The sequence below is a fragment of the Melanerpes formicivorus genome, unplaced genomic scaffold, assembly GCF_026170545.1.
Source record: "Melanerpes formicivorus ecotype bairdi unplaced genomic scaffold, bMelFor1.0.p_v2 SCAF_16, whole genome shotgun sequence".
Lineage (NCBI taxonomy): Eukaryota > Metazoa > Chordata > Aves > Piciformes > Picidae > Melanerpes > Melanerpes formicivorus.
Window position 1 is genome coordinate 2,570,946 of NW_027142368.1, and position 26,742 is coordinate 2,597,687.

The window sequence follows — 26,742 nt, forward strand, 5'->3', positions numbered from 1 at the left end:
AAGGAGCTGCAGTATTGTTGCAATCTCCAAAGCAGAAAATGCCTCTTTTAGTAACTAGAGCTATAAATCACCCCTGATTACCAGATTTGCTTGGATGAGAAATGCATCTCAGATTTTCCAGTTATGTCAATTAAGGTTATGTTTGTAGGGAGGAAAAAAAAATACCTGTAACATCTGAAATTAGGTGTTTGTGTTCTGCTGATGTTTGCTTATTTAATTTAGCATTATGGATTAAATTAAATTTAAAAAGTCACAAAGAATGAGACTAGATTGTGTAGCAAGGATGTAGAGCAAAGAGAGGTGTTTAGCTCGGCTTAGAAGGATACTGGGAAAGGAACTGTTTTGCACAGATCTATAATTTTCTTATCCAAGTAAGAAATTTGATTCCAGTGCCCTGAGGAACCTGATTGACAGGGAATAGTCTGGACCCATGAAAACAAATTCACTAAATCCTCTTTCAGGAGAAGCCACTTGATTCTGTCTGTGTGGTGTTGAAAGGGAGTAGCTGCCAACTGAAGAATGGTGGTGAGTCTGCCACTTTGAGTTCAGTGTTTCCACATGGATTTTTTTCAGCTGAGATGGATAGAGGAAGCAGATGTGATGGAACCAGATAAATAATGAATGCTTGAAAAGATGGTAAGGCAGAATGTTTAGGAAAATGCAAGTTTAGGAAAGATGTTGAGTTGCTGGAAGGTGTCCAGAGAAGGGCAACAAAGCTGGGGAGGGGTTTGCAGCACAGCCCTGTAAGGAGAAGCTGAGGAAGCTGAGGTTGCTTAGCCTGTAGAAGAGGAGGCTCAGGGGAGACCTTATTACTGTCTGCAACTACCTGAAGGGAGGTTGTAGCCTGGTGGGAGTTGGTCTCTTCTCCCAGGCAGTCAGCACCAGAACAAGAGGACACAGTCTCAAACTGTGCCAGGGGAAGTTTAGGCTGGATGTTAGGAGGAAGTTCTTCCCAGCAAGAGAGACTGGCCACTGGAATGTGCTGCCCAGGGAGGTGGTGGAGTCACCCTCACTGGAGGTGTTTAGGAAGAGACTGGATGGGCTTCTTGGTGCCATGGTTTAGTTGATTAGATGGTGTTGGGTGATAGGTTGAACTTGGTGATCTTAAAAGGTCTCTTCCAGTCTGGTCTGGTCTGGTCTGGTCTGGTCTGGTCTGGTCTATTCTATTCTATTCTATTCTATTCTATTCTATTCTATTCTATTCTATTCTATTCTATTCTATTCTATTCTATTCTATTCTATTCTATATTCTATTCTATTCTATATTCTATTCTAGTCTATATTCTAGTCTATATTCTAGTCTATATTCTAGTCTATATTCTATTCTATTCTGTTCTATTCTATTCTATTCTATGTTGTGAAGGCCATAAATAGAGAAGATAGGGCACAGTGAGTGTTTATCAACATGGGACCATATTTTTCCACTACCTGTTGTGCTTCATTGTGCTGCACAAATGGTCGTTGTGTGAACAACTTCCTTTAGTGGGAAAATGATGGACTATTAATTTTGTATGATTGTTTGCTGCTAACATGTCTCATTTATCTTGACAGTGTATATTTATAGTCATTATTAAATGCAGAACTAGTAGTTTTCCAGGAATTGGAATTCTCTAGGGGGTTCCCCCCCTCCCTTTTGTTTTTGATGTGATAAAGCTCCCCTCTTAAAAAAACCCAAACCCAACTCATGGAGTTTTCATTGGCATTGAATTTTTCAAAGACATGCAGTGTCCTCCAAAATGCCACAGTAAAAGGTTGCTGTGGGCACAGAGATCCGAGATCAATTATATGGGTAACCTTCCACAATTTATCATTTGAAGATAGCATCTGTGTGGATTTGGAAGAGTAAGCCAGTCAATATCACAGGATGCAGATAGAAGAAGACAAACTTGGTAAGGGTATTAAGGCTAAATATAGAACAGTGCAGGATAAAAAATGTGGATGATGGTACGAGACATGTGCTGCTGGAACCAGGTATTTAGTGTAATTGCTGTCAGTATAGTGGCATGAAGAAGGAATTGTTCACTTTGATACAGTAATCCATTGTTCACCCTTAGCCATTAGTAAAATCAGACAGAAGGGATTGAAAAGCTGTTAGCTGAATGAAAATGACTATAGTTATTTGAGTGTATCATATTGCTTGCCTAACGTAGGTGAGTGGAAGACGAGAGAAAACCAGCACTCCCCCCACCCCTTCCCCTCTTCCCCCATAGAAGCATTGGAGAGTACCTCTAAGAGTGTTTAGAAAGACTTAAAGTAACCACAAAGGGGGAGGTAAATCTCAGAGAAATCTGACATTCCTTTTCCAGCAGCAGTGTTCATTTCATCAATGTCTACTGACATCCAAAAGGAGTTCCTTTTGTGAGTGAAATCAAAAGCAACAGCAAGCAGGGCTGGGAAGTACATTTATGTAATCCATAAACCAGACACAATCTTTCTAGGGAACAGAGCTGTTTGTGTAGGAATGGGGTGATTATATTGCTTTGTTTTCTAATGGGCTGTAATATATTTGGGAGCAGTAGTAGCACAACCTTGTATTTGTTGTGGACTTGTGTAATGGTAACTCTTACAGCCAAGCATGAAGTAGTTAGATTTAGAATGAATTCTCATGCAGTAAGAGCCTTTGCAGAAGAAACATTGATTATAGAGTGAGACTAAATATTAAGGGAGAGCAGTCCAGTTAGATGTATTATATAGAACTCTACCTGCTCCTGACCCTGTAGTAATTTGTTGAGATTTCTGTCATGAGATCTAGCCAGGGGACAGCAGTTAACTCCCTCTGCATTGCAGATGGGCAAATTGTGTTGGACTGTTGCACCATTTCTGTATGGGAGCAGACTTTACAGATCACAGGATGTCAGGGGTTGGAAAGGACCCAAAGAGATCATTGAGTCCAAGCCCCTGCTAGAGCAGGACCATACAATCTAGCTCAGGTCACACAGGAATGCATCCAGATGGGCCTTGAAAGTCTCCAGTGAAGGAGACTCCACAACCCCTCTGGGGAGCCTGTTCCAGTGCTCTGTGACCCTTACAGTAAAGAAGTTCCCCCTTGTGTTGAGGTGGAACCTCCATTGCTCCTTGTTCTGTCACAGGGAGCAAGTGATAAGAGCCTGTCCCCTGGAATGATTGGAGGAGCACAGAGCAGATTGGACCCTTGTTGAGATACTGCAGGTTTTGGCAAGGGTGTGATGGAGAAAAGTGTCAAATTGATGATTCCAAACTTCAAAGCTTGCAGTTGCCTGGAGGTGTACTGTGCTGACAGACTGTGACAGTCGAGCTCACAATTTATGGTTTGGCTTATCAAATCATCTTTGGTGGCAAGAATTTGTCCTACATAAGCTTTGTGACGAGTCTCTCTTTTTTTTCCTTTTTCCCTGTCATCTCCTCAACAGCTAGGGGATGCCCAAAACATCTCCTGCTTTAGGGAAAGATGGATAGGATGCTTAGGGAGGAATGTCACCATTTTATTCCACAGTCTATTGCCTGCTGCAGGAGGGAAAGAGCCACTGGCTTTTCTGGCTTTCCATGATCTGTGTTCTGTTTCCTTTCTGATGAACAGCCAAACACCATAGCTCTGGTAGAGTTAAGCAGTATTTTCTTTATTGGGATACATGTTGCTATATCCATGCAGGCATTTATTGCATTTGCAAGGATGAATCTTGGGTAACTCAGCTTCTGCTTATCACATCTGCAGGAATTTTTCTTTATTACTGAATAAACAGTTGGAGTGAAGCTTTAGGAAAGCTTCTGAGAAAGGGAACGTGTACAAGTTTGTTCATTTCCTGACTTTGAATAAGTGTGAGTGATGGGTGAAAGAATGTGTAATGTATCACAGTATCACAGTATTACAGTATAACTTAGGTTGGAAAGGACCTCGAGGATCATCGAGTCCAACACAGACCCCATGACTAGACCATGGCACCAAGTGCCACGTCCAAACTCCTCTTGAACGCCTCCAGGGTCGATGACTCAACCACCTCCCTGGGCAACCCGTTCCAATGACGAATGACTCGCTTGGTGAAGAACTTCCTCCTCACCTTGAGTCTAAACTTCCCCTGGCGCAGCTTGAGACTGTGTCCTCTTGTTCTGATGCTGGTTGCCTGGGAGAAGAGGTCAACCCCTTCCTGGCTACAACCACCTTTCAGGTAGTTGTAGAAGGCAATGAGGTCACCCCTGAGCCTCCTCTTCTCCAGGCTAATCAATCCCAGCTCCCTCAGCCTCTCCTCATAGGGCTGTGTTCAAGGCCTCTCCCCAGCCTCGTTGCCCTTCTCTGGACACGTTCCAGTGTTTCAATGTCCTTCTTAAACTGAGGGGCTCAGAACTGGACACAGGACTCAAGGTGCGGCTTAACCAAAGCAGAGTAGAGGGGCACAATGACCTCCCTCCTCCTGCTGGCCACACTATTCCTAATGCAGGCCAGGATGCCATTGGCCCTCCTGGCCACCTGGGCACACTGCTAGCTCATATTCAGGTGGCTGTCGATCAGCACCCCCAGGTTCCTCTCTGTTTGGGAGCTCTCCAGCTGCTCCGACCCCAGCCTGTAGCTCTGCATGGGATTGCCGTAGCCAAAGTGCAGCACTCGGCACTTGGACTTGTTGAATGCCATCCTGTTAGACTCTGCCCATCTGTCCAGTCGGTCGAGGTCCCTCTGCAGAGCCTTTCTACCCTCTAACTGACTTACATCTGCCCCTAACTTGGTGTCATCTGCAAACTTGCTGATGACTGATGTATACTACTGAATGTATAATGTGAAGTACTGAACACATCACCTCTTAAAGAGATGATAAAAATGACCAACAAATTTGGTTTTGAGTTGTTTTAAAGGCAAAACTGATATGAAAGAACAAGCTAAACCCCATCATGGGTCTTACAGCTATATGAGTGTGGAGGTTAGAGAGAAAGGCCCAGCCTTCTCCTCCCACAAAGAGGAAAAATAACAAAAACCACACCTAGCCACAGCTGGAGAAGCAAAAAAGGGAAATGCTATATTTACAAGCAATTTTTAGGGAATGCAGGATATATGCACAATTTACAGTATTTACAATATATACACAGAAATATAAAGCAAAGTAAAAAGAACAATAATACAGGAATGAAATTCCCCCCCCCCCCTCCTTCTGGAGGAGGGTTCCCCCCCTGTAGCCCCTTCTCTCCCCTTTTTTCCCAAAGAGGGTTAGAAAGAGAGAAAAAGAGCAATTGTTAATAAAAGCAGTTATAAATTAAAGCAAAGTGTTAGTAGGCCACACGCTTATCTATCCAGGGTCAGTCTGGCAGAGAGCCTAGAAGCAGACGAGCTGGAAAGGAGGAGGGAAGAGTGAACTGAGGAAAGTCCCAGTCACACTCAAAACTTAAAGTTGCATTCTACCAATGAGATTTGTTTAGACCTGTCTTTTGTTTACTAAACATTCAGCCATAGCGCCCCAGTACTGTCCTTTTCTTAAAGGCACAGCCTCAAACGGCCACAATGAGATTGTTTCCAATTTCACATTTTTATAAGAGAAAATTTCAAAATGTATCCGAGCTGAACTGCATTCTGTTTCACAGTTCATTTTACATCTTTCTTTGAATTTGACTCTTACCTGTTGCAGTGTCCTCAGCAATGTAGTCAAGAGTATTACTCTGACTCGAGATAGAGGCAGCACAGATCCCTGCTGGTTCATTACATAGTCCTGATCTTGTGGGATACAGCAACAGTTCTGTAACCCATGAAACCCCCTGTGTGCTCTCAACTGAAGAGTGGGAGAACCTCTTCTCTTGTAGGCTTGCTTCTGCAATTCCTGTAGGACCAGCACCAGCTTGTTGGGGATTAACTCCATTTCAGTTGAAGTGGTCTCATTATAATCAGCATCAGTCACATCTTACCCTTTACTCTTCAGAGGGCTTAATACAGCACATGAAAGTGTTCTCTTTATTTTGTTTTCCTTTTCTTTTTTTCCCCTGACAGACACCGGGTTATTTTCCCGAAGTACACAACTCTTTGTTGAAGTAGCTGCTGGTAATTCCTGTGTTAAAATACCTGGGGGTGCTGAAGAACCTCTCTGCTGTAACGTCCATGAGAGGGCGTAAGGAACGTTCCTCAGAGCCCACGAATCTCCTAGCACTGTCCTTAAAGACGTTGATCTGCTTTAAAGTGACTCCCGAGAGGCCAGACAGTAGGTGGAGAGCAGGGACGGTGGCACTGACTTGAGTAAAAGTTCTGAATCCTGCCGGCCAGCCAGACTGCAAGACCTAAACCGAGCTTGCTCACTACATAGCCTCTCCTAAGCCACGCAGTGAAAGAGCAAATGAAGCAGCATCTTTAAAGGAAAGCCTTTACACCCACTCAAGCACACTGCTTGCCAGCCCATTCTGCTGCTGTGCATTCTAAATACAACTATCAGTGTATTTTCAGAGAGCAATTAGGAAGAAAATTAAAAGGCTTGAATAATCCTGGATAAAGCAATCTTTCAGAACTTCAGTTAAGTTCTAACATCATAGTGGCTGCTGCTATAGAAGAAGAATCTCGGGTTTTTTGCTGGTTGCTTTGGCATGTGTGAGCAAATGAGTGAGCTGCTGCTGTTGGCCAAAACCTGTTCCCCAAATGCTTCGTTCTGCTTTCTGTGCTTATTTTTAATCCTGTGTTCTCTAAACTGCATTATCATCTGTGCATGCTGCCTGCGCAGCTATGAAAGTAACTCACTTGCAACTGTCAGAAATACCATATTCATAAGTTATCCACCACCCCAAAGAGCTGGAGCTGTGTGGTGGTGAGAGAAAGAAACATTTTGATTAATAAAAAGTAATAGTTATAAGTTATCCTGCAGGGGCAGGCAGAGAGGTTTGTCAGTGGGACGTGTGGGTGGCAGGATGCAGTCCAGAGCTTCAAGGAGGGTGGTTCCACTGGCACTGCCATCCTTGCAAGTGACCTTCCACCCCTTGAACCATGAACCCCTTGAACATGCTGGGCTCCAGCATGTTGTCTCCGTTCCAGCCAGAAATTGGCATGAAAGCTATGGTGACATTTTTAGTTGGCTAGTTACTCAACAACATCAGGGTAATGTTTCCCAGCCTTATCACAGCATCAGAGTACATTAGGGGTTGGAAGGGACTTCTAGAGATCATTGGGTCCAACCCCCCTGCCAAAGCAGGATCACCTAGGGTAGTCCACACAGGAATGCATCCAGATGGGTTTTGAATGTGTCCAGAGAAGGAGACTCCACAGCCTTTCTGGGCAGCCTGCTCCAGGGCTCTGTCACCTTCACGGTAAAGAAGTTTCTTCTCATGTTGAGCTGAAACCTTCTATGTCTTCTATATCTTATTGAAAGGGAAATTTTCCTTTGGCTTATCTGCTTTTGGTTTGGGTTGTTTCCCTGCCTCTGACTGGACAGCAGCTCCATCCCTTAAAGTCAGAGAAGTGATGAGGGTGCTTGTGTTTGCACTGCTGCCCTGGTGATGAATTACTACCAAAGAGTCCAAGTTGGTAAACAGTTTAAGGCTAACCTAAACATTTGCAGCTAGTAATTAGTCTTTTCTTATTAGGCAACGGGGGGAAGCTGAGCTGCTGCCAGCTCACAGGAAAGTGCTGACTGCTGCTGTCTTATGCTTTACAGCTCCCCGAGGGCTGTAGTGCACAATTTGAGACACCAACCCTGTGCTAAAGGTAAAAACCAGATATGGGGCATGTTAGATGCGTGAAAGAAGATAGAGGGTAAATGAAAACTAAACAAACCAAAGGGAAACAGAACTGAAGTCAAGTGAGTCTGGCAGTGGAGAGGAGTCATGAACAAGAGAGGGCAGAATCAAGGAGAACAAAAAGTAAATATCATGAACAAGGAGCTACTAAGTCAGTGGAGTCAGGCATGTGTTTATCTTCACATAAGCTTAGGGGGACTGAAATTCTAGGACTAGGACTTGTCTTATGTTCTCCCACTGTTGTGCTCCACTGTTGTGGAAACTTTGTTTGCATCCTTCTATCAGCTTGGGAAAAGCCAGAGCCTAAATGTCTTTGTTGTTGCAAAGAGCTGCCTCATGTAGATGGAAGCTGGTGGTACGTGAATGATGATTATGCTGTGTCAAGTCTCATTTTAAAGACCATATGTATACCTTTTTAAAAGAAAAACAAACTACTTCCCCAGTCTGGAGAGAAACATAAATCATGTATTTTTAGCACCTCAAAAGACCTCTAGAAGATGAGCTCTAATATTTCAAGTGAGACAAGCAATCCATACACATGAATCACAATTTGAGTTCCATTACAACTGAGCTGATATATACCACTATGTGCTTCATGGATTTCACTCAAACAATATTAAGTGAAAACCCAAAGCTTTTTGTGATGAATACCTAAAGCTTTTACAAGAATTTGTAGTATTGTGGCCCAGAAGAACAGCTTTAGCATTGCCTTACAGGCTGTGGTAAGAAAATACTACTGCCAGTTTTGACCTCTCTGTGTTACTCTCTGTAAAGGAAATGTTTGTATTAGTCGAAGCTGAATATTGCAAAGGGAAAAGAAAATGTGGAAGACTGCAAAAGTTTGTGGAAAATGCACCAAGAAAGATTGAGAGGAGAGTTAAGTAGATGAAGAGTGGAATCTTTTGTTCCTTCTGCTTCCTTTGTTAGGTCCAGTCATTTTCATCCTGATTCAAGGACTTCTGTAGCAACCCAGTGTCAGTTGTTCTCAATTCCTCTATTTATAGTCAAGTCATCACTTGAAGTCCTCAGTCTCCTACAGTGATATTTCCATACAGGTGGTGAATTTTCTTGTTATCCCTGGATATTCTTGTATTTTGTGTTAGGGCAGTGTGGGCCTTCCTTGCAATGAATCAGTGTTCAAAAGTCCTCACCTCTGTGACTTTTAATCTTCTCCCTTCCCTCTAGGGGAAGAAAGAGAAGCCATGTGTCCAGTGAATTCAGTGGGGAAGCTGGAGAGAGGGGGTACTGCATCAGGTTAATTTTCAGGGGAATTAGTTGCTGTTTTGACATTCTTGCTTTCTTTTTGTTCCTTTCCCTTTTATTCTAGAAAATTATTAGGTATGCAAGAGAAAACTCCTCAAAGCTGTGCTCCGAAAGCCTATTAAAAAGAGACTGCAAGCAGAACAGTGTGAACACACATCAACACCTGAGTGTTTCCCAAGTGGCTCTAGCACTCAGTGGTGTGATAACAAGACATGTGGGAGGATTTTTTTTCTTGGCTTTTATCTTCCATATATTTGATGCTCCTGACTCTTTAAAATTCATTTCATCAAGTGGCACTGCAACAGAAACAACAGAAATGTGGGAGTGAGGTAGTTCAAGGTGTTTGCAATGGTATACAAAGTCTTTTGCCTCCAGGCCATGATTTCTAATTCAGCCCAAGTTGGCAGCAGTCAGAAATTGCTGCCAAATGACAGCTGTTTGGTGGCCAACACGAAGCAGTTCCTACTGGACAGATGTCTGTAGTGTAGAAAGTGTGAGCATAACTGGCAAGTGTTTCATTTTCAGAGGCTGGAAACTGTGGGTACATCTCAAGTGCAGCTACTTTGTTTTAGGAAGGTTAAATAGGATACCTTGATATAGGCAACCAAGAACTCAGTATGTGCACAATTAAACCCTGTCACCTTCTGGGGTTAAATGCTGATGTTCTGGAGCTAACCCCTTGTGGCACTTCCATTGTGTCTCCATAGGCACAGGAATAGGGAGACTGTAGCTGGTCTCACAAGGTGCCTGTGCAGAGGGGTGTGGTAGAAGACCACACTGTGGTGTGACCAACTCAACTGTACCCCCACTGGCTGGGGAAGATCTTCAACTGTATGGTCGGTGAATGCCTTTTGGTAGAGCCAGCAATCAATAGCAAGGAGAAAGTAATAGGGGAGGAAAAAAAAAGAGAGTCTGATTCATCTTTCTTTGTGTGGACGTATGTAACACTAGAATTAATCTTTTGAAAACCATAAATTACTTTATGTAAAATCTGTGCTGCTAAGCAGAAAATCTATCCTGCTGGGAAGAAAAATAAAGAGAATTCTTCAGTATAATATCTGGTTTTGTGGGGAAGGAAAGGGGAAGATTTTTGCAGTTTACAATATCACAGAGCTTTGGGGTATTTAAACAGGCAAGTAAATGATAGGTTTGATTCACTACTGTGAAAGCAGGTTTGAATTTTGGATTTGCAGCAGCAGTAGGGATTGTTGAAGAAAACAGAGAAATAGGGTCAAGTTTCTACTGCTCCTTAGTAATTTTTTCTCTTTTTTTTTTTTTTCCCCCCCATTGGCATGATGTAAAGCAGCATTAAAATGTGCTTAGGTGACTGCTTTAATCTTCTGCTTGTGGAGGATGTGGTAGTGGCACAGAGCACTATTCAGTCACTCCTGCAGCCTAAGAGTTTTTCAAGGACAGGACACTGTCAGAGCACCTGGGTGAGCCTGGAGGGCTGCAGTAGTCACTGATCAACTCAGCAACTGAATCTGCTCCATTGCCCTGACAAGCCTTGCTGTGTCTTCCCTGGCCAGCCCTGCATCTGCCACCATCGCATCTGTCCAGAGCTACTGTGCCATTATGCTTTAGTTTATCGACGAGACAGAGTTAGGATTTCAGTGTTGCAGATGTTTTATGTTTGAAAACTCTACATCAGCTTTCATCTTTTGACACTGTCATAGAAAATACCCAAATAGAAGTGTGACTTTTTCAGAGTTAAAAAAAAAAAGTATGTAGTTTCCTGAAGAACACTAGAAGGAGACCATTGCTATCAAGAATAGTGTGGCCAGCAGAAGCAGGGAAGTCGTCATGACCCTGTACTCAGCACTGGTTAGGCCACACCTTGAGTACTGTGTCCAGTTCTGGGCCCCTCAGTTTAAGAAAGGCATTGAGACACTTGAACATGTCCAGAGAAGGGCAATGAGGCTGGGGAGAGGCCTCGAGCACAAGCCCTATGAGGAGAGGCTGAGGGAGCTGGGGTTGCTTAGCCTGGAGAAGAAGAGGCTCAGGGGAGACCTTATTGCTCTCTACCACTACCTGAAGGGTGGTTGTAGCCAGGAGGAGGGTTGGTCTCTTCTCCCAGGCAACCAGCACCAGAACAAGAGGACACAGTCTCAAGCTGTGTCAGGGGAAGTTTAGGCTTGAGGTGAGGAGAAAGTTCTTCACTGAGAGAGTTGTTAGCCGTTGGAATGTGCTGCCCAGGGAGGTGGTGGAATCACCACAACTGGAGATGTTGAAGAGGGGATTGGACGTGGCACTTGGTGCCATGGTTTAGTCCTGAGGTCTGTGGTGCCAGATGACTTGATGATCTTTGAGGTCTTGCCCAACCTTGGTGATTCTGTGATTGTGTGATTGTGTTATACGGGGATTTTAGCTCACTTTTAAGGAATACTTTTCTGCTAAATTTATCTTGTTCTTTATGCTAGAGTGAAGCCAGATTGCCTTTGGAGTTGAAAATGGAATTTGTTTTTTCTTATTCTAAGATTGTGTCATGTTATTGATTTTTATTAAGCCTGACTGTAACTTTCCTTGGTGATTCTTCCCTGCAGATATTGACGAGTGTGCTGCCAAGATGCATTATTGTCACGCCAACACCGTGTGTGTTAACTTGCCTGGGTCCTATCGCTGTGACTGTGTCACGGGATACGTCCGTGTGGATGATTTCTCCTGTACAGGTGAGCTCTCAGCTGCACAGCAACAGAACTCTTATGCCTGCTGTGTTGTGGTTATTACTTAGTTTCTAATTAGTCCCTGGGCCTTTCCAAATGACACTTTTTCTGGGACAAGCTCTTTACCATGAGGTTGGTGGAACACTGAAACAGGTTGCCCAGGGAGGTAGCTGCAGCCCCATCTCTGGAGATATTCAAGGTCAGACTCAGCAAAGCTCTGAGCAACCTCATCTAGTGGAAGATGTCTCTTCTGACTGAAGTGGGGTTGGACTTGATATCCTTTGGAGGTCTCTTCCAACCCAAACCATTCTATGATTCCATGATTCTGTATTAGCTGCCTATTGGAAAAAAAATTCAGGCACAAGTGAGATAGGTAAAGGTGGTGTGAGGAGGTGCCTTTCCTGTGTATGGGCCCTTTGGGATTGAGTTGGAAGGTGGCTCAAAAATCCCTGTGGTGCACAGAGTGCTGTTGTCTACCAGGGGATAGAATGGTTTGGATTGGAGGGGACATGAAAAGTTATCAACTTCTAGCCATGGGCAGGGACAGCTTCTAATAGACCAGGTTGCTCAGGACCCCATCCAACCTGGCTTTGAACACTTCAAGGGTTACAGCTTTGATACCTTCTCAGCAACCTGTTCCAGTGCCTCAGCATTCTCATGGTGCTGTTCCTCCATGCCCCACAGCTGGCTTGTGTGCAAGGTGCAGAGACTGCGATTAGTTTGTGCACCTAGTGATAAGAAATAACAGTTTGTTACTTGTGGCTTGAAAGTGGCCAGTGAATGGAAAGATGAGAAATTATCCGGGAGGAGAAGTTTTCTGGACACAGCTGAGACAGATACTTAACAGCAAACCTCAAACTCAGTTATTATTAAGTGGCTTAGAAACTGCTGATACTGATGCTGAGAATTAACATCTGCAGGATTATGAGGCATGTTATAGCCTCATAGTGTGATAACACTATGAATAATATCACACTATGTGATAGCACTGGACAATGAATCTAGTGATTTTTTTTTAAATACCTGTCAGCAGAATGAGCTCCAAAAATTCTTGGTGGAGAGCAGGTAAGGCTCATTTCCATCTAGAGGTTTTTAAGGGACCCTGTCTGGAAATCTCTGGGGAAAATGTGAGAAGCTGCCAGATCTGGGCTGCCCAGGGAGGTGGTGGAGTCACCATCCCTGGAGGTGTTCAAAAAGGGATGGGTCATGGCACTTGGAGCCATAATTTAGTAGTCATGAGGTGTTGGGTGACGGGTTGGACTTGATGATCTTTGAGGTCTTTTCCAACCTTATTGATTCTATGACTCTATCATCACTCTGCCCAACTAGACATAACTGAAGAGCAGCTTTCAGTCACAATGCTCCAGAGAGGCTGGTCTCAGGATTCTCTTGATGGTGCACCTGTCTGGCAAAGGAGGAAAATATCAGGCAGATGTATTGAAATGGAAATAGGTCGTCTCGACACAATAGCATGTTTAGAACCACGCTGGGTGAGCTGTTTTCTCAAGCGGAAAGATGGCACAGGAGGATTCGGTATGAGGATGATTGCCAGCCCGGGATGACTACGTTGTAATGCACATGTTATCCTTGGGGAAAGCCATAGAAAATGTTGACTTTGATGATGACAACATGTCTTGTAGCTAAGATTATGTACTTCATAAAAACAGTAAGAAGAGTCCTGCCCACCTCTTGAGAGAGGCTGATACTAAATAGCTGTCAGGAAAGTGGTTTTTATTTTGCCCAGAGAGCTGTTATTTCTGTGTCTTTGGAGTGAACTTTGGACTTTGTCTTGCTCTTTTGCAACCTGCCATGTCAGAAAAGTTTCAGACCTTAAAATTTGTTCTAGGTGTGAGTGCTGTGCGAGGCAGTGGCCTTCACAGTGATGGGAGAAGTGGTTTTGATAAGCTGACACTTGCTTTCCTTATACGCACTACTAATTTCCTAATGTTCCTTGCCTTCCAGCCAGGCACTATTATTAGGCATGCAAATGGTTTAGAAAGCAGGGTATTTGTGATTTACAGAAAAAGTGAGGAGTAGCAAGACAAGCTGCTTGACAGTAATGGATGAACATTCATTTAAAGTCTATGCACAGAAAATCCCCCCAAAAACCAAAAAAAAACCCAAACCCAACTCCAGAAGAGTTATAAGAGCAAAAATAACAGTATGAGTGAGAGAAGTATTTCTTGCAGGTGTATTACCTTGCTGAAATGTCTTCTTTATTGACACCACAGTTAAAAAGCACAGCAGGAACATAACATAGATGAGTAGAAACTTGGTTCAATTGCCTGTTTGGTCTAGAAATAATTGTATATTATAGTAATAAATGTGTTTTAAATAAGTATCGTGCAATAGAAGCACTAATCCTGGGTTTGTGTCTTTGCATTTTGTTTATACAGACTCTTCCCCTCATAATCTTCAAAAAATTAATGTCAATTGCAAAAAAAAAACCAAACAAACCCTGACTGGCAGCAAACACTTAGAATCATAGAATCATAGAATCAGCAAGGTTGGAAAAGACCTTAAAAATCATCAAGTCCAACCTGTCACCCAACACCTCGTGTCTACTAGACCATGGCACCAAGTGCCACATCCAGTGCCCTCTTGAACACCTCCAGGGATGGTGACTCCACCACCTCCCTGGGCAGCACATTCCAATGGCTAACAAATCCCTCTGGGAAGAACTTTCTCCTCACCCCCAGCCTTAACTTCCCCTGGCACAGCTTGAGACTGTGTCCTCTTGTTCTGGTGCTGTTTGCCTGGGAGAAGAGACCAACCCCCTCTTGGCCACAGCCTCCCTTTAGGTAGTTGCAGACAGCAATAAGGTCTCCCCCGACCCTCCTCCTCCCCAGGCTAAACAATCCCAGCTCCCTCAGCCTCTCCTTGTAGGGCTGTGCTCAAGGCCTCTCCCCAGCCTCGTTGCCCTTCTCTGGACATGTTAAAGTGTCTCAATGTCCATCTTAAATTGAGGGGCCCAGAACTAGACACAGGACTCAAGGTGTGGCCTAACTAGTGCTGAGTACAGGGAACATGCACAAGGAACCAGCAACTTAACTAGTTCCTCCTTATGCTGGCACCAAGGTGCACCAGGCACAAGGGAAATTTGTTCTGTTACTCAGTTTGTAAAACTTCTTCCTCTTTGTTCAAACAAAATAAATGAGACATTATCTTCTTGTTGAGCCATGCATTTGGAGACACATCGGAAAGCCTGAGGTGGGTTGGTGTTCTGATTATTGCTCAATTTTGGTGCGGGGTCAGGCTCTGATGGGTTCCAGATAAGGCTCACGTGTAAGCACCTAAGGCATGTGCACAGCATGGCACATGTTTTACAGGCTGCTGGCCTGAAAGCAGACTTATTCCAGAGGGCAGGATCTATCCTGTGTTGGGAAGCCTGAGTCTAGCTCATGGAGGCACAAAGTCTCTGTCTGCTGTAGGGGAGACGCTGAGTGATGCTACGCTGTTGCTGTGGTGCCTGGCCCCTGTGCTCTGGCCTCTTTCAACAGGTGGAAAGCTGTGATGTGTGGAAGCTCTAAGTCAGAAACTCTTCTTGAGCTGAGTGAATGATATTGAGGGGTTTGTCTTTGTGAAAAGAAAGAATATTAAACTGCTAGGTCAATTGGAAGTGAGCAAAATTAAGTTCATTTGGCTAGTTCTGAATTTTAAATACCAAACTTCTGTGTTCCCTTTATAACCCTGCATCTTCCCCAAACTAAACTGAGTTGTCCTGGGTTTTGGTGTTGATAAAAGTTTGTTTTGGAATAATGTTTCCCATTTCTGATCATGAGAATTAAGGAGCAGGATCTTCCCATGGCTATCAGCAAGAGGCAACTGTGTGGAAAGCTGTGCTGATTGCATGGGAAATGCAGTCACAGAGTGATAATATTCTGGATTAAGTCTACCATTCTATTACTTTCTGAGCTGTGGTTTAAAATTTAGTGGCCATTTTAATATATAATCAATACTGAGTCTCGGAATGTGCTGCCCAGGGAGGTGGTGGAGTCACTGTCCCTGCAGGTGTTCAAGAGGAGATTGGACGTGGCACTTGGTGCCATGGTCTAGTCATGAGGTCTGTGGTAATAGGTTGGACTCAATGATCCTCGAGGTCCTTTCCAACCTTAGTTATACTGTGATACTGTGATACTGTGATAAGCAAAAGACCTGGTGTGTTGAGGTTCATCCCATGGTATTTCATGACAGGTTAGTCACCCTAGCAATAACTTTAAAGCTATGTTCACCAAGAAACCATTGGAGTTTTTTCTGCTCAGCTTTTCCTAGAGCTCTGAGCTCTGAATGTTAATGAAGTTGTGGAGTGAAAGACAGTTTTATTAAGAAAAGTTCCCCTTGACTGAGAATCTTCTTTCAGGAAGCTCCTGTGTCGCTGACAGGTTGTTTATCTGTTCTCAGGTAAATCACAGGTTTGTCCATTCTGGAAATGGCAGCAAAATTTGCTGCTCCAGATGTTCTCATTTGCTGGAATCTACTGAATTAAAGCATTGTGATGACTTGCACAGGTTTTTTCCTCCTGCCTGCTTGTTGAAAAATAACTTCTCCTGGGTTGCTCTCTTCTACCAGACTGTTGTGGTAGTTTGGGCATTATTTAGTTGCATGCTTTTTGAAGCATTATCAATTAGGTAATAGCAGTTTCATTTTTGATGGGCTCTGTTCTCTGCTAGGGCTTTGAAAATGCATGTGTATGGGTTTCTGTAGTTTGAAACTAGAATACATATGTTTCCATGTCCCACTGCCATTCAATTGAATGTTGATTCATCTTAATGGGCTATAAGTTAACCATAATAACTACATATATCATGCTGATATGAAAAGGAAACGGTGCAGACTGGTCTCATCTCTTTCTTGCAGAGTGGTGGCATTTTCCATGAAGACATTCATGGTGATCATGATAAATTCCTGGCCTCTAAAGCTTAATAAGTGAGCTTACAAGTGAGAGTGCCAAGAGTTTATTACTCCTCTGTTTGTGTTTATTACTCATGGCTCTCTTGCAATAAAAAAGAAACTTCCTTTGGCTTTTAGAATGACTTGGCCCATTTTGCCCTAGGGGCATCTTTTCAAGAAACAGTATGGAAAGTTATTTGGCCACTGGACGTTGCCAGAGCATGTCAGCAGCATCTTCTGCCAAAATCTGACATAGCCTATATGTAACAGCCTCATCTTTATACACCAAGCAACATTCTTTTTTTACTCCATGAAAGGAGACCACCTCCAGTTCTGCATCATGTTTGAACACTGGGGTGAGACCTCACCTGGAATATTGCGTCCAGTTTTGGGCTCCCCAGTTCAAGAGGGACAGGGATCTTACTCAAGAGAGTCCAATGGAGGGCTGCAAGGATTATTAAAGGACTGGAGCACTGCCCTGTGAGGAGGGGCTGAGAGCCCTGGGGCTGTTTAGTCTTGAGAAGAGAAGACTGAGATAGGATTTAATAAATATTGATAAATATCTGAGAGCTGCGGGTCAAGAGGGAGGGGACAGGCTCTGCTCAGTTGCACCCTGGGATAGGGCAAGGGGCAATGGATATAACCTACAGTGCAGGAGGTTCCACCTCAACATGAGGAGGAACTTCTTCACTGTGAGGGTCACAGAGCACTGGGATAAGAGTCTCCTTCTCTGGAGACTTTCCAGACCCATCTGGATGCATTTCTGTGCAACCTGTGCTAGAGTCTATGGTCTTGCCCTGGCAGGGGGGTTGGACTCAAAGATCTCTGGAGGTTCCTTCCAGCCTGTGATCCTGTGACTGGGCTGTGCTTTTCACCTTTTTTTTCTCCTATTTTGTGTGATAATGGTCACAGAATTTCTTTTACCTTTGGCTGCTCTAAACAATGAGTCACTAGAATAATTATATGTTACTTGCCAAAAGCAAGCCTATACCTACTGCAGAAACAGGAAACAGTTTCAAAATGCATCAACCAATGTCTTAATTCTGTGGAAAAAAATTATGTTATACAGAATTATCTTGTTTACAAGAGGTCAGATTTTAGCTGTTAGCCTCTAGTTTGTATGCTAATTTGATTTTACAGTATGGGTAGAGAATATGAGCTGAGAAAGCCCGATGATTTTCACAGGTTATCCCCATAAGCCCCTTCACTTTTACCCTGTGTGGTTTCTGGAATAACATTCCGGTTTGAATCTAGCACACCTTTCAAAACAAGCCCTTCTGCAGCATGTTATTGGAAAAGTTGTGCCTAAAGCATAGAAAAGCAGAGTTCTGAGAAATCTCAATTTCAAGGGGAAAAAAAATCCCCAGCAGCCCTCCTCTGCTCTTCCCTTCTTCCCATCCCCTGCCTGTGAAAGGCAACTCAGCTGCAGAATTTCCTGCTATGGTTAGAACAAATGTTCAAATTGTTTGCTATCACTAAAATTGATGCCTTTGGATTTTGTGTTGCTGAAGTTTACTGTCAGGTTCAAGATGATGGAGTTGACCCCATAATAATACTAATAATGCAGCAAATTTCACAATGGTGGAATAGCAGTCTCACAGGGCAGGTTATTGGCCTCTCATCCAGAACTACTGCCTGTGTTTGAAAAAGACCTGAAGAGAAGCTTTTAGGCAGCCAATGGATAATGCAGTCACTCCTTGAAAGACATTGCCATTCCTGCTAGCTAATCTACTGCCCCTGTTTCCTTTCCTTTCTGTTCTTTGGTGAACTAAATTAGCATTTAAGAAAGCAAAGTTAATATTTTTGGTGTGGCACTTGAACTTCTGAAGTAATTCTGTGGGGTCTCACAGTTCACAGTCACAGATGGCCTGGAGCTCTGGTGAGTTGATAGACATGTCTGCTGGCTGAAAGCCTCAATCTGGGACAGTAAGCAGTGAAAGTAGGTCTGTGATGAAATAGTTTTCAGGTATGCTTTGAGGAAGAGCCCTCTTTAGACCTTGTTCTAAAGGATATCAGTAGTGAGTATCTTGCCTAGCATTAAAGAATTTGTAAAGAAACACTATGAAAATATTAATTGAGTTGGGGTCATAGTTCTGTCACTGTTTATAGATCAGATGTTCAGCACGATGGGTATGACTGGGGAAGAGGTCCTCAGGCAGATCTGGACTCTCCTGATTTTAGTTGGCACTACTATATTGATATAGATGGCTCTGAAGCATTTCCTACTTCAGAGGCCACTCTGTTCTTTACAGAATCACAGAATCAACCAGTTTGGAAATTACCTCAGAGATCAAGTCCAACCTATTACACACTGTGGACAGCCCACTGTCCTACAAGGTGCATCTTCCAGGGGGACCTTATTGCTCTCTACAACTACCTGAAGGGAAGTTGTAGACAGGCGGGGGCTGGTCTCTTCTCCCAGGAAACCAACACCAGAACAAGAGGACACAGTCTCAAGCTGTGCCAGGGGAGGTTTAGGCTGGATGTTAGGAAGAAATTCTTCAGAGAGAGAGTGATTGCCCATTGGAATGTGCTGCCTGGGGTGGTGGTGGAGTCGCCATCACTGGAAGTGTTTAGGAGGAGGCTTGATGGAGTGCTTGGTGCCATGGTTTAGTTGATTAGATAGTGTTGGATGATGGGTTGGACTCGATGGTCTTGAAGGTCTCTTCCAGCCTGGTTTGGTTCTGTCCTGTCCTGTCCTATCCTATCCTATCCTATCCTATCCTATCCTATCCTATCCTATCCTATCCTATCCTATCCTATCCTATCCTATCCTATCCTATCCTATCCTATCCTATCCTATCCTATCCTATCCTATCCTATCCTATCCTATCCTGATTTGTGTGCTCCTGTTCTCATTCCACTCTATCCTGAGGGCAGCTCTTGGGCATTTCCAGATTTATTTGGAAATCAGTCTTAAACCACCCTGAATGGAAGTCACTATCTGTGGATTAACTCGGAAGGCACAAAATACTCTTATGCTGGTCTCTTCTTTCCTGAGATCCTTTGTCAGTGCTAAAAGGCAAGGCAGGGCTTAGCTTCTTGTGTTAAGTAGTGTTCTTTTGTCTGAACTGCAGCCAATAGATTCTGTATGAAGGGAAATGTTAAATTCTAGGTGCCTTGAAGTGCAGAAATATTTGCTTCGAATCCCTCGGTGGGCTGTTGGACAAGCTCAGCAGCAGGTGATCTGTGCACCAGTGGATAGTGCTTGCATCAGAGAGCATTTCTTTGCTCTGCAGGACAAGTAAACAGGCTGGAATACTGTAGAGTCAGTCCAGCAAAACAATGGAGTGATGCCACCTCGGATGACAGATTCTCCAGACTGATTAACTCAGTGGAAGGCTTTCAATCCCACTTTTGGGCTCTAGATGAGTCCCACAGAGAGGTAACTACTGCACTCTTGCCGTAGGGAAGCTCTGTTTATCATAACACTGAAAAGAATGATTCCTTTGTATTGTCAGAGAATGCTGCACTAGCATGGCCGAGGAAGATGCTCAGTGCAGCTCTCAGAGAGCTGGAAGTATTTAACTGCTGGTTTGGAGAAAGGGAAGTTGCAACACTGAGAAGTGTTGGCATCTTGCCCAAGCTCATGCTGAGACAATGACACTGGAGTCTAGTAAACAGATTCTGAAAAACTAGAGCTGGGAAAAGGACAGACTTACAGCACCAAGGATTCAGGGAACAGGGAGGCTTATTTTTATTGCTATTGATATTTCAATAAGAAACAATGGCAGTCGACTGAGGCAGAGCGTGCATGGACCAGAGGCAGAGCGTGCATGGACCAGAGGCAGAGCGTGCATGGACCAGAGTCACCACGGGATCACCATCTTCTAGATCTTCTTCCTCTTCAAAGCAGTTTTGTAACATCTTTTGTTAAATTGGAGTTGAGTTGTTCTCCAGGCCTCCAATTTTAAATGCCATGTTACATTCCTTGAGTCCTGTGTCCAGTTCTGGGCCCCTCAGTTTAGGAAAGATGTTGAGATGCTGGAACATGTCCAGAGAAGGTCAACAAAGCTGGGGAAGGGTTTGGAGCACAGCCCTGTGAGGAGAGGCTGAGGGAGCTGGGGTTGTTTAGCCTGGAGAAGAGGAGGCTCAGGGGAGACCTTTATTGCTCTCTCCAACTCCCTGAAGGGAGGTTGTAGCCAGGTGGGGGTTGGTCTCTTCTCCCAGACAACCAGCACCAGAACAAGAGGACACAGTCTCAAGCTGTGCCAGGGGAGGTTCAGGCTGGATGTTAGGAAGAAGTTCTTCATAGAAAGAGTGATTTGCCATTGGAATGTGCTGCCCAGGGAGGTGGTGGAGTCACCATCACTGGAGGTGTTTAAAAAGAGCCTGGATGAGGCACTTGGTGCCATGGTTTAGTTGATCAGATGGTGTTGGGTGATAGGTTGGACTTAGTAAACTCAAAGGTCTTTTCCAACCTGGTTAATTCTATTCTATTCTTTTGTTCCTCACTTCACCTTCATTTACTGGGTTTAACTGCAACATTTCTCACCTTCCTTCCTGGAAAAAAGAATGCTGTTGGGAAGCTGTGTGTTATTTATGCCTAAGAGCTTTCAATCTGAGGAAAAAAAATGTACTAAAAAATGTAATATTCACAGTGATTTAAATTCCTCACTGGTAAATAGTTTAATTAAACAGCTTTGTGCTTTCCTGTGCTCTAGGCATGGAAGTGTTGCTAATTTGTCCAGAGTGGTTGGTAATCCTTTCAAGTCCTTTTGACACATTGATTTTCTGTAACTTTATTAATAGTAAGATTAATTAAAGAGCTGACCGCAAATCATGCTGGTAGTTGTATTTCTTGGCTGGAGCATAATTAGCATTTTTACATGATTTCTTAGCTGCTGTGCATGTTAGCACAAAAACTGAGTACTTCAGATTGTTTTGCATATACATGTTCGTGCTTCTGCATAAACTTAAGCGTTAAGCTCATGCTTGGAAATAATAATATTGATTTGATACTCATTGATAAGAAAGAATAAGCAAGGGCTAGCCTTTCCATCTCACCTAGTCAGCTTTTGTCCTGAACTCTCTTATGGCAGGATTTCTCCTTGGTTCAATAGGACCACCATGCCCAGGTGGACAAGAAGGCCAATGGCACCCTGGCCTGCATCAGAAATAGTGTGGCCAGCAGGAGCAGGGAAGTCATTGTGCCACTGTACTTTGCACTGGTTAGGCCACACCTTGAGTACTGTGTCCAGTTCAGGGCACCTCAGATTAAGAAGGACGTTGAGACACTTGAACATGTCCAGAGAAGGGCAATGAGGCTGGGGAGAGACCTCGAGCACAAGCCCTGTGAAAAGAGGCTGAGGGAGCAGGGGTTGCTTAGCCTAGAGAAGAGGAGGCTCAGGGGAGACCTTATTGCCCTCTACAACTACCTGAAGGGTGGTTGTAGCCAGGAGGGGATTGGTCTCTTCTCTCAAGCAACCAGCACCAGAACAAGAGGATACAGTCTCAAGCTTCACCAGGGGAAGTCTAGGCTGGAGGTGAGGAGAAAGCTCTTCACAAAGAGAGTTGTTCGCCATTGGAATGTGCTGCCCAGGGAGGTGGTTGAGTCACCATCCCTGGAGGTGTTCAAGAGGGGATTGGACGTGGCACTTGGTGCCATGATTTAGTCATGAGGTCTGTGGTGACAGGTTGGTCTTGATGATCTTTGAGGTCTCTTCCAACCTCGGTGATTCTGTGAATCCATTTCTATGGCCCACAGACTCCTCATTCCCATTTGTAGCAATTGCTACAAGCAGTTGGTGAGATGAGAGATGGTATAAGAGCCACCACACTGATTTCCTTGTTGAGACATAGTATCTTGAAACCATGCAGCAGCCTCAGGATCAATATTAGTGGCTGGGAGCAAAAAGCTCTCATGTTTTAGTCATCTGCTACTGCAGTAAGCATTAATGCCTTCAGGAATGTAACTTGCTTTTGCCAAAGAGTTTACTCAATCAAGGTCTGATGCTTTCGGAGCTCTAACAGCCAGTTTGTCATCATCATTCTACAAGCAAGCAAAAAAGAATCCTCTATGCTGTATTGTGTTTCTATAAACCATTTGTATCAAAGTCTGATTTATTCAGACACAGGATTGAACTCTCCTATTAAATGATGAAATTGTAGAGAAGGGCATCTGGCTCATCACTCCTCCTCAAGGCAGGATCCACGGGTGCTGAAACATCCTGTGCTTGATCTGTTCTTAAAAAAAACCCAAGCAACTTCAATGAGGGGAATTCCTTTATCCACTTTTTGTATGGTCCTATTTCCTCCCCCCACCATTCTCTGGACATGTTCCAGCAACTCAACATCTTTCTTAAACTGAAGGGCCCAGAACTGGACACAGGACTCAAGGTGTGGCCTAACCAGTGCTGATTACAAGGCAGAATGTCTTCCCTGCTCCTGCTGACCTCACTGTTCCTGATACAGGCCAGGATGCCATTGGCCTTCTTGGCCCCCTGGGCACACTGCTGGCTCACGTTCAGTCAGCTGTCAACCAGTACCCCCAGGTCCCTTTCTGCCTGGCTCCTCTCCTGCCACTCTGACCCCATCCTGTAGCACAGCATGGAATGGATACCTTAAATCTTCCTTACCAGAGTTTAAGCCTGTCACCTTGTTGTGTGTCAGGGAAGATACTCTGAGGAATGCACTCTAAAGAATCACTTCTGGGTGTTGTGGTGCTGGTTTGATGGTTGAACTTGATCTTAGAGGTCTTTTCCAACCTCAATGACTCTATGAGAATGGTCCCAGGGAAGAGGTGCAGTGTACATGGGGTCAGCAGATCAGATAGAATGGCCATGAGGATGATCAGAGAGCTGGAGCACCTCTCCTGTGGGGACAGACTGAAGGAGTTGGGGCTGTTCAGTCTGGAGAAGAGAAGGCTCCAAGGTGACCTAATTGTGGCCTTCCAGTATCTGAAGGGGTCTACAGGAAGGCTGGGGAAGGACTTCTCAGGATCTCAGGTAGTGATAGGACTAGGGGGAATGGAAAGAAGCTGGAGGTGGGGAGATTCAGGCTAGATGTGAGGAGGAGGTTCTTCACCCTGAGAGTGGTGAAACCCTGGAATGGGTTGTCCAGGGAGGTGGTCGAGGCCCCGTCCCTGGAGGTGTTTAAGCCCAGGCTGGCTGAGGCTCTGGCCAGGCTGATCTAGTGTGGGGTGTCCCTGCCCATGGCAAGGGAGTTGGAACTAGATGATCCTTGTGGTCCCTTCCAACCCTGAATGATATTATGATACTATGATACTATGATAGGCAGATGTAATGTAAGGCTCCCATATTGATTCTCTGAGGCCTGAGTTGTGCAGTGTCTGCTGCCAAAGGCTGGTTAGCCAGGCACAATGCTGACCATGTTGGATAGGAATTCTCTGTTTGCCCTGTTCTCTCTTCTTTTTCTGTCCAAACACATTGTTCAGCTAGACAAAGAAGAAATGTCAGACAGATGACTAATGGCCTGATACAGACTCTCTAGAGTGTTTGCTTTTGGTGCTTGAATGGATTGTCTGAGGTCAGTAATAATGAGCACATTACTGCTGGGAAATAGAAGAAAAGGCTCAAATGCTCCTCCAGTGTGCCCCTGCATGCCTTGCAGTGTGCAATATCTGGAATCTGGTGTGACCAACACCTGCAGGGTCAATGTGGCACATGTTTGCATTTCTTCCAAAGAAATCCCATGCAGGGAACCCATTCACATCGGAACATGGGAATGACAAAGTCCTACCACTTAAGTTTGAGGAACAGTGGAAGTGTTGAAGGGTGCAATCCCTGGACCTCTATAAGGGCTGGAAACTTGAGGTTATGAACTTGAGTTTGACAAATGTGTAGCTTGGGGATTTCCTCCTGAAAAGCAGTGTGCCACGGTGGGCAAGGCACGTGTGCCATGGTGGGTGATGGTGGGTGAGACTTGTGCCACAGTGGGCGAGACTCATCTGCCAAGAAACAACTGCCAGATCTGTGGAATGTGCAGTGCTCTGCTGTGGTATCTGCTGCTTGGGTTGAAGTTTTCCAGGGTAAAGCCTTTACTTCTGAAACAAAGGAATTCTCCATGGCAAATTTTCCATGAAATTCATGGTGCTTATGTCTGATGGGCTTCTCTCACACTGAGAAATACAATCATAGAATCAATAAGGTTGGAAAAGGCCTCAAAGATCATCAAGTCCAGCCTGTCACCCAAGACCTCATGACTACGAAACCATGGCTTCAAGTGCCACATCCAATCCCTTTTTGAACACCTCCAGGGATGGTGACTCCACCACCACCCTGGGCAGCACATTCCAATGGCTAACTTTCTCTTCACCTCAAGCCTAAACCTCCCCTGGCTGAGTTTATACACATAACAAAGGCTTTTGCAGGTCTTGGGTTTTTCTTTCTGTTAAAATCTAACTGCATTTTTTACACAATTAATACATTAACATTTCTGACTTTGCTGTGATCTCGTTTTTTTTCCCCTACCTGTCCTGAATATTTCATTGATCTGTGCATACTGATTGGGAGAAAGCTGATATTTTATTAATTGCTATTGATTCTCGAATGCCTATTACTGTATACGAGTGATCAAAGAATCACCTCCTGACCAATCTTAGATACTGCAAAGACCTCAGGACCCAGGTTCAATGATGTGTATCTGTTAGTTGTTTGAAGTGGCCATGCATTGTAGATAGGCCAATTTTTGCTTTGCTGCTTCTGCAGCTTCCCAGATAACTTAAAAAATACCTGTTTTAATTTCCCCACCTGCAGAAATGTGTGCACTAGAGGGTGGGGGATCGTTTCTGTTGCTCTGAAGGTGTGGTGTGGTCTGTCCCTTTGGGTTGTCTCATTCTGGTTTTGGAGGACCTTTATGTTCTGTCTGTGAACAAGAATATGGAGGTGGGGTGAATGCTTGTCTGTCTGATCACCTAGCTATCCTGAATTTATTTCTGGATTTGTAAACAGCAGTGAATAACCATAAATCTGGTTGTGTTGCCTCTCTGAAATGTTTGTGAAATAATTTTAAAGGGTGTAGAGGAGCTGCCATTGGCAAGCAGACTTGCTTAGTCCTCAAGAAATAGAGCCTATGGGAATAGCACAAGGAGGGGGAGAGGGAGAGGTGCTTTGATCTATCACTTTGTAGTTAATATTTCCATGCTTTCTACTGTAGGCTTTTTGCCTCCCAGTATGAAATTTCCTATTTAGTTACATGATTGCATGTAATAATTGCTCAAACTGGGGATTTTTCTGACTCTCCCAGAAATAACTCTCATTCTTCATTGTCAGAGAAGTGGGACAGAGCTAGGCAAATGAATGACACACTCTCGCTAATAGTGCTCCCACTAGAATAGTCTATTGTGATTTTTATGTGCTTGGATATTTTCTTTTCCTCTTCAGAGTTTTCAAAGAAAGTTCATTTTTAGAAAATACAGTCCTTGGGATGATCAGACTGAGACAATCAGGAGTTCTGGAGAAGGCCTTCCTGTTGTGACAGGCGATAGCAGAAGGGGCCAGAAAACAGGGCTGGCCAAGCAAAGGGTAAAGATAGCTGTGGAGAGACAGCTTAATGACCTGTAAGGATGAAATGCTTTCTTCCTATTTATTTATGGGGAAGAAAACTTCTGTTTTCAGGCTCTTAGGGATTTGGTTGAGTCTGCCAAGGCTCTATTTCACAAAATTCAATGTATCTAAGCTTGCAATATCTACCAACAATTGTCCTTCATGCTGGTGTTTGGCTTGCCTGTTTCTTGTTTCCTTGTTTGGTGGTGAGGATTTTTTTGTTGTTTTGGGGTTTTTTTGGGGTTTTCTTGTTTGGTTTTTTTTTTCTCTTTCCAAATAGCACACATGATCATAGTATCATTCAGGGTTGGAAGGGACCACAAGGATCATCTAGTTCCAACCCCCCTGCCATGGGCAGGGACACCCCACACTGAAAGTGGTATTCTGTGGAATATCTGGCGTAGCAAATTTTGCCTCAAAATAATATGGTTGTGTGTTTAGACACACATGCAGTCCATGAAGGGGCAGAGGAACCCTCTGATCTTTGGAGACTGCTTTCAGATTCCTCGGTATCTAACCAATTCTGAACTGCATTCTGTATTTTAATTAGGCCATAAATATGACTTTGCAATAAAGCAATGACATTCCAAGTGTAATCACATTCCACCACAACATAAAATGTTATTGGCTTTTTGCATGTGCTGGTGCTATCTGCCCAATAGAAAGCTAAGTAAGTGCTGTCTTTTACTTCACTCCTTATGTGCTTTTAAGAGTCCCACAAACCCTATGATGCATTATGCAAAATCAGTTAT

At 44.0% G+C, this 26,742-nt stretch overlaps 1 protein-coding gene across 1 annotated transcript in view; it reads left to right on the top strand.

Annotated features, from left to right (window-relative positions):
• NELL1 (neural EGFL like 1) overlaps positions 1-26,742 on the top strand; it is a 360,979-nt gene that overhangs the window by 166,637 nt on the left and 167,600 nt on the right. Inside the window, 1 exon segment of the mRNA XM_068147804.1 lies at positions 11,475-11,600. Within this exon segment, the coding sequence (XP_068003905.1) occupies positions 11,475-11,600 (126 nt within the window).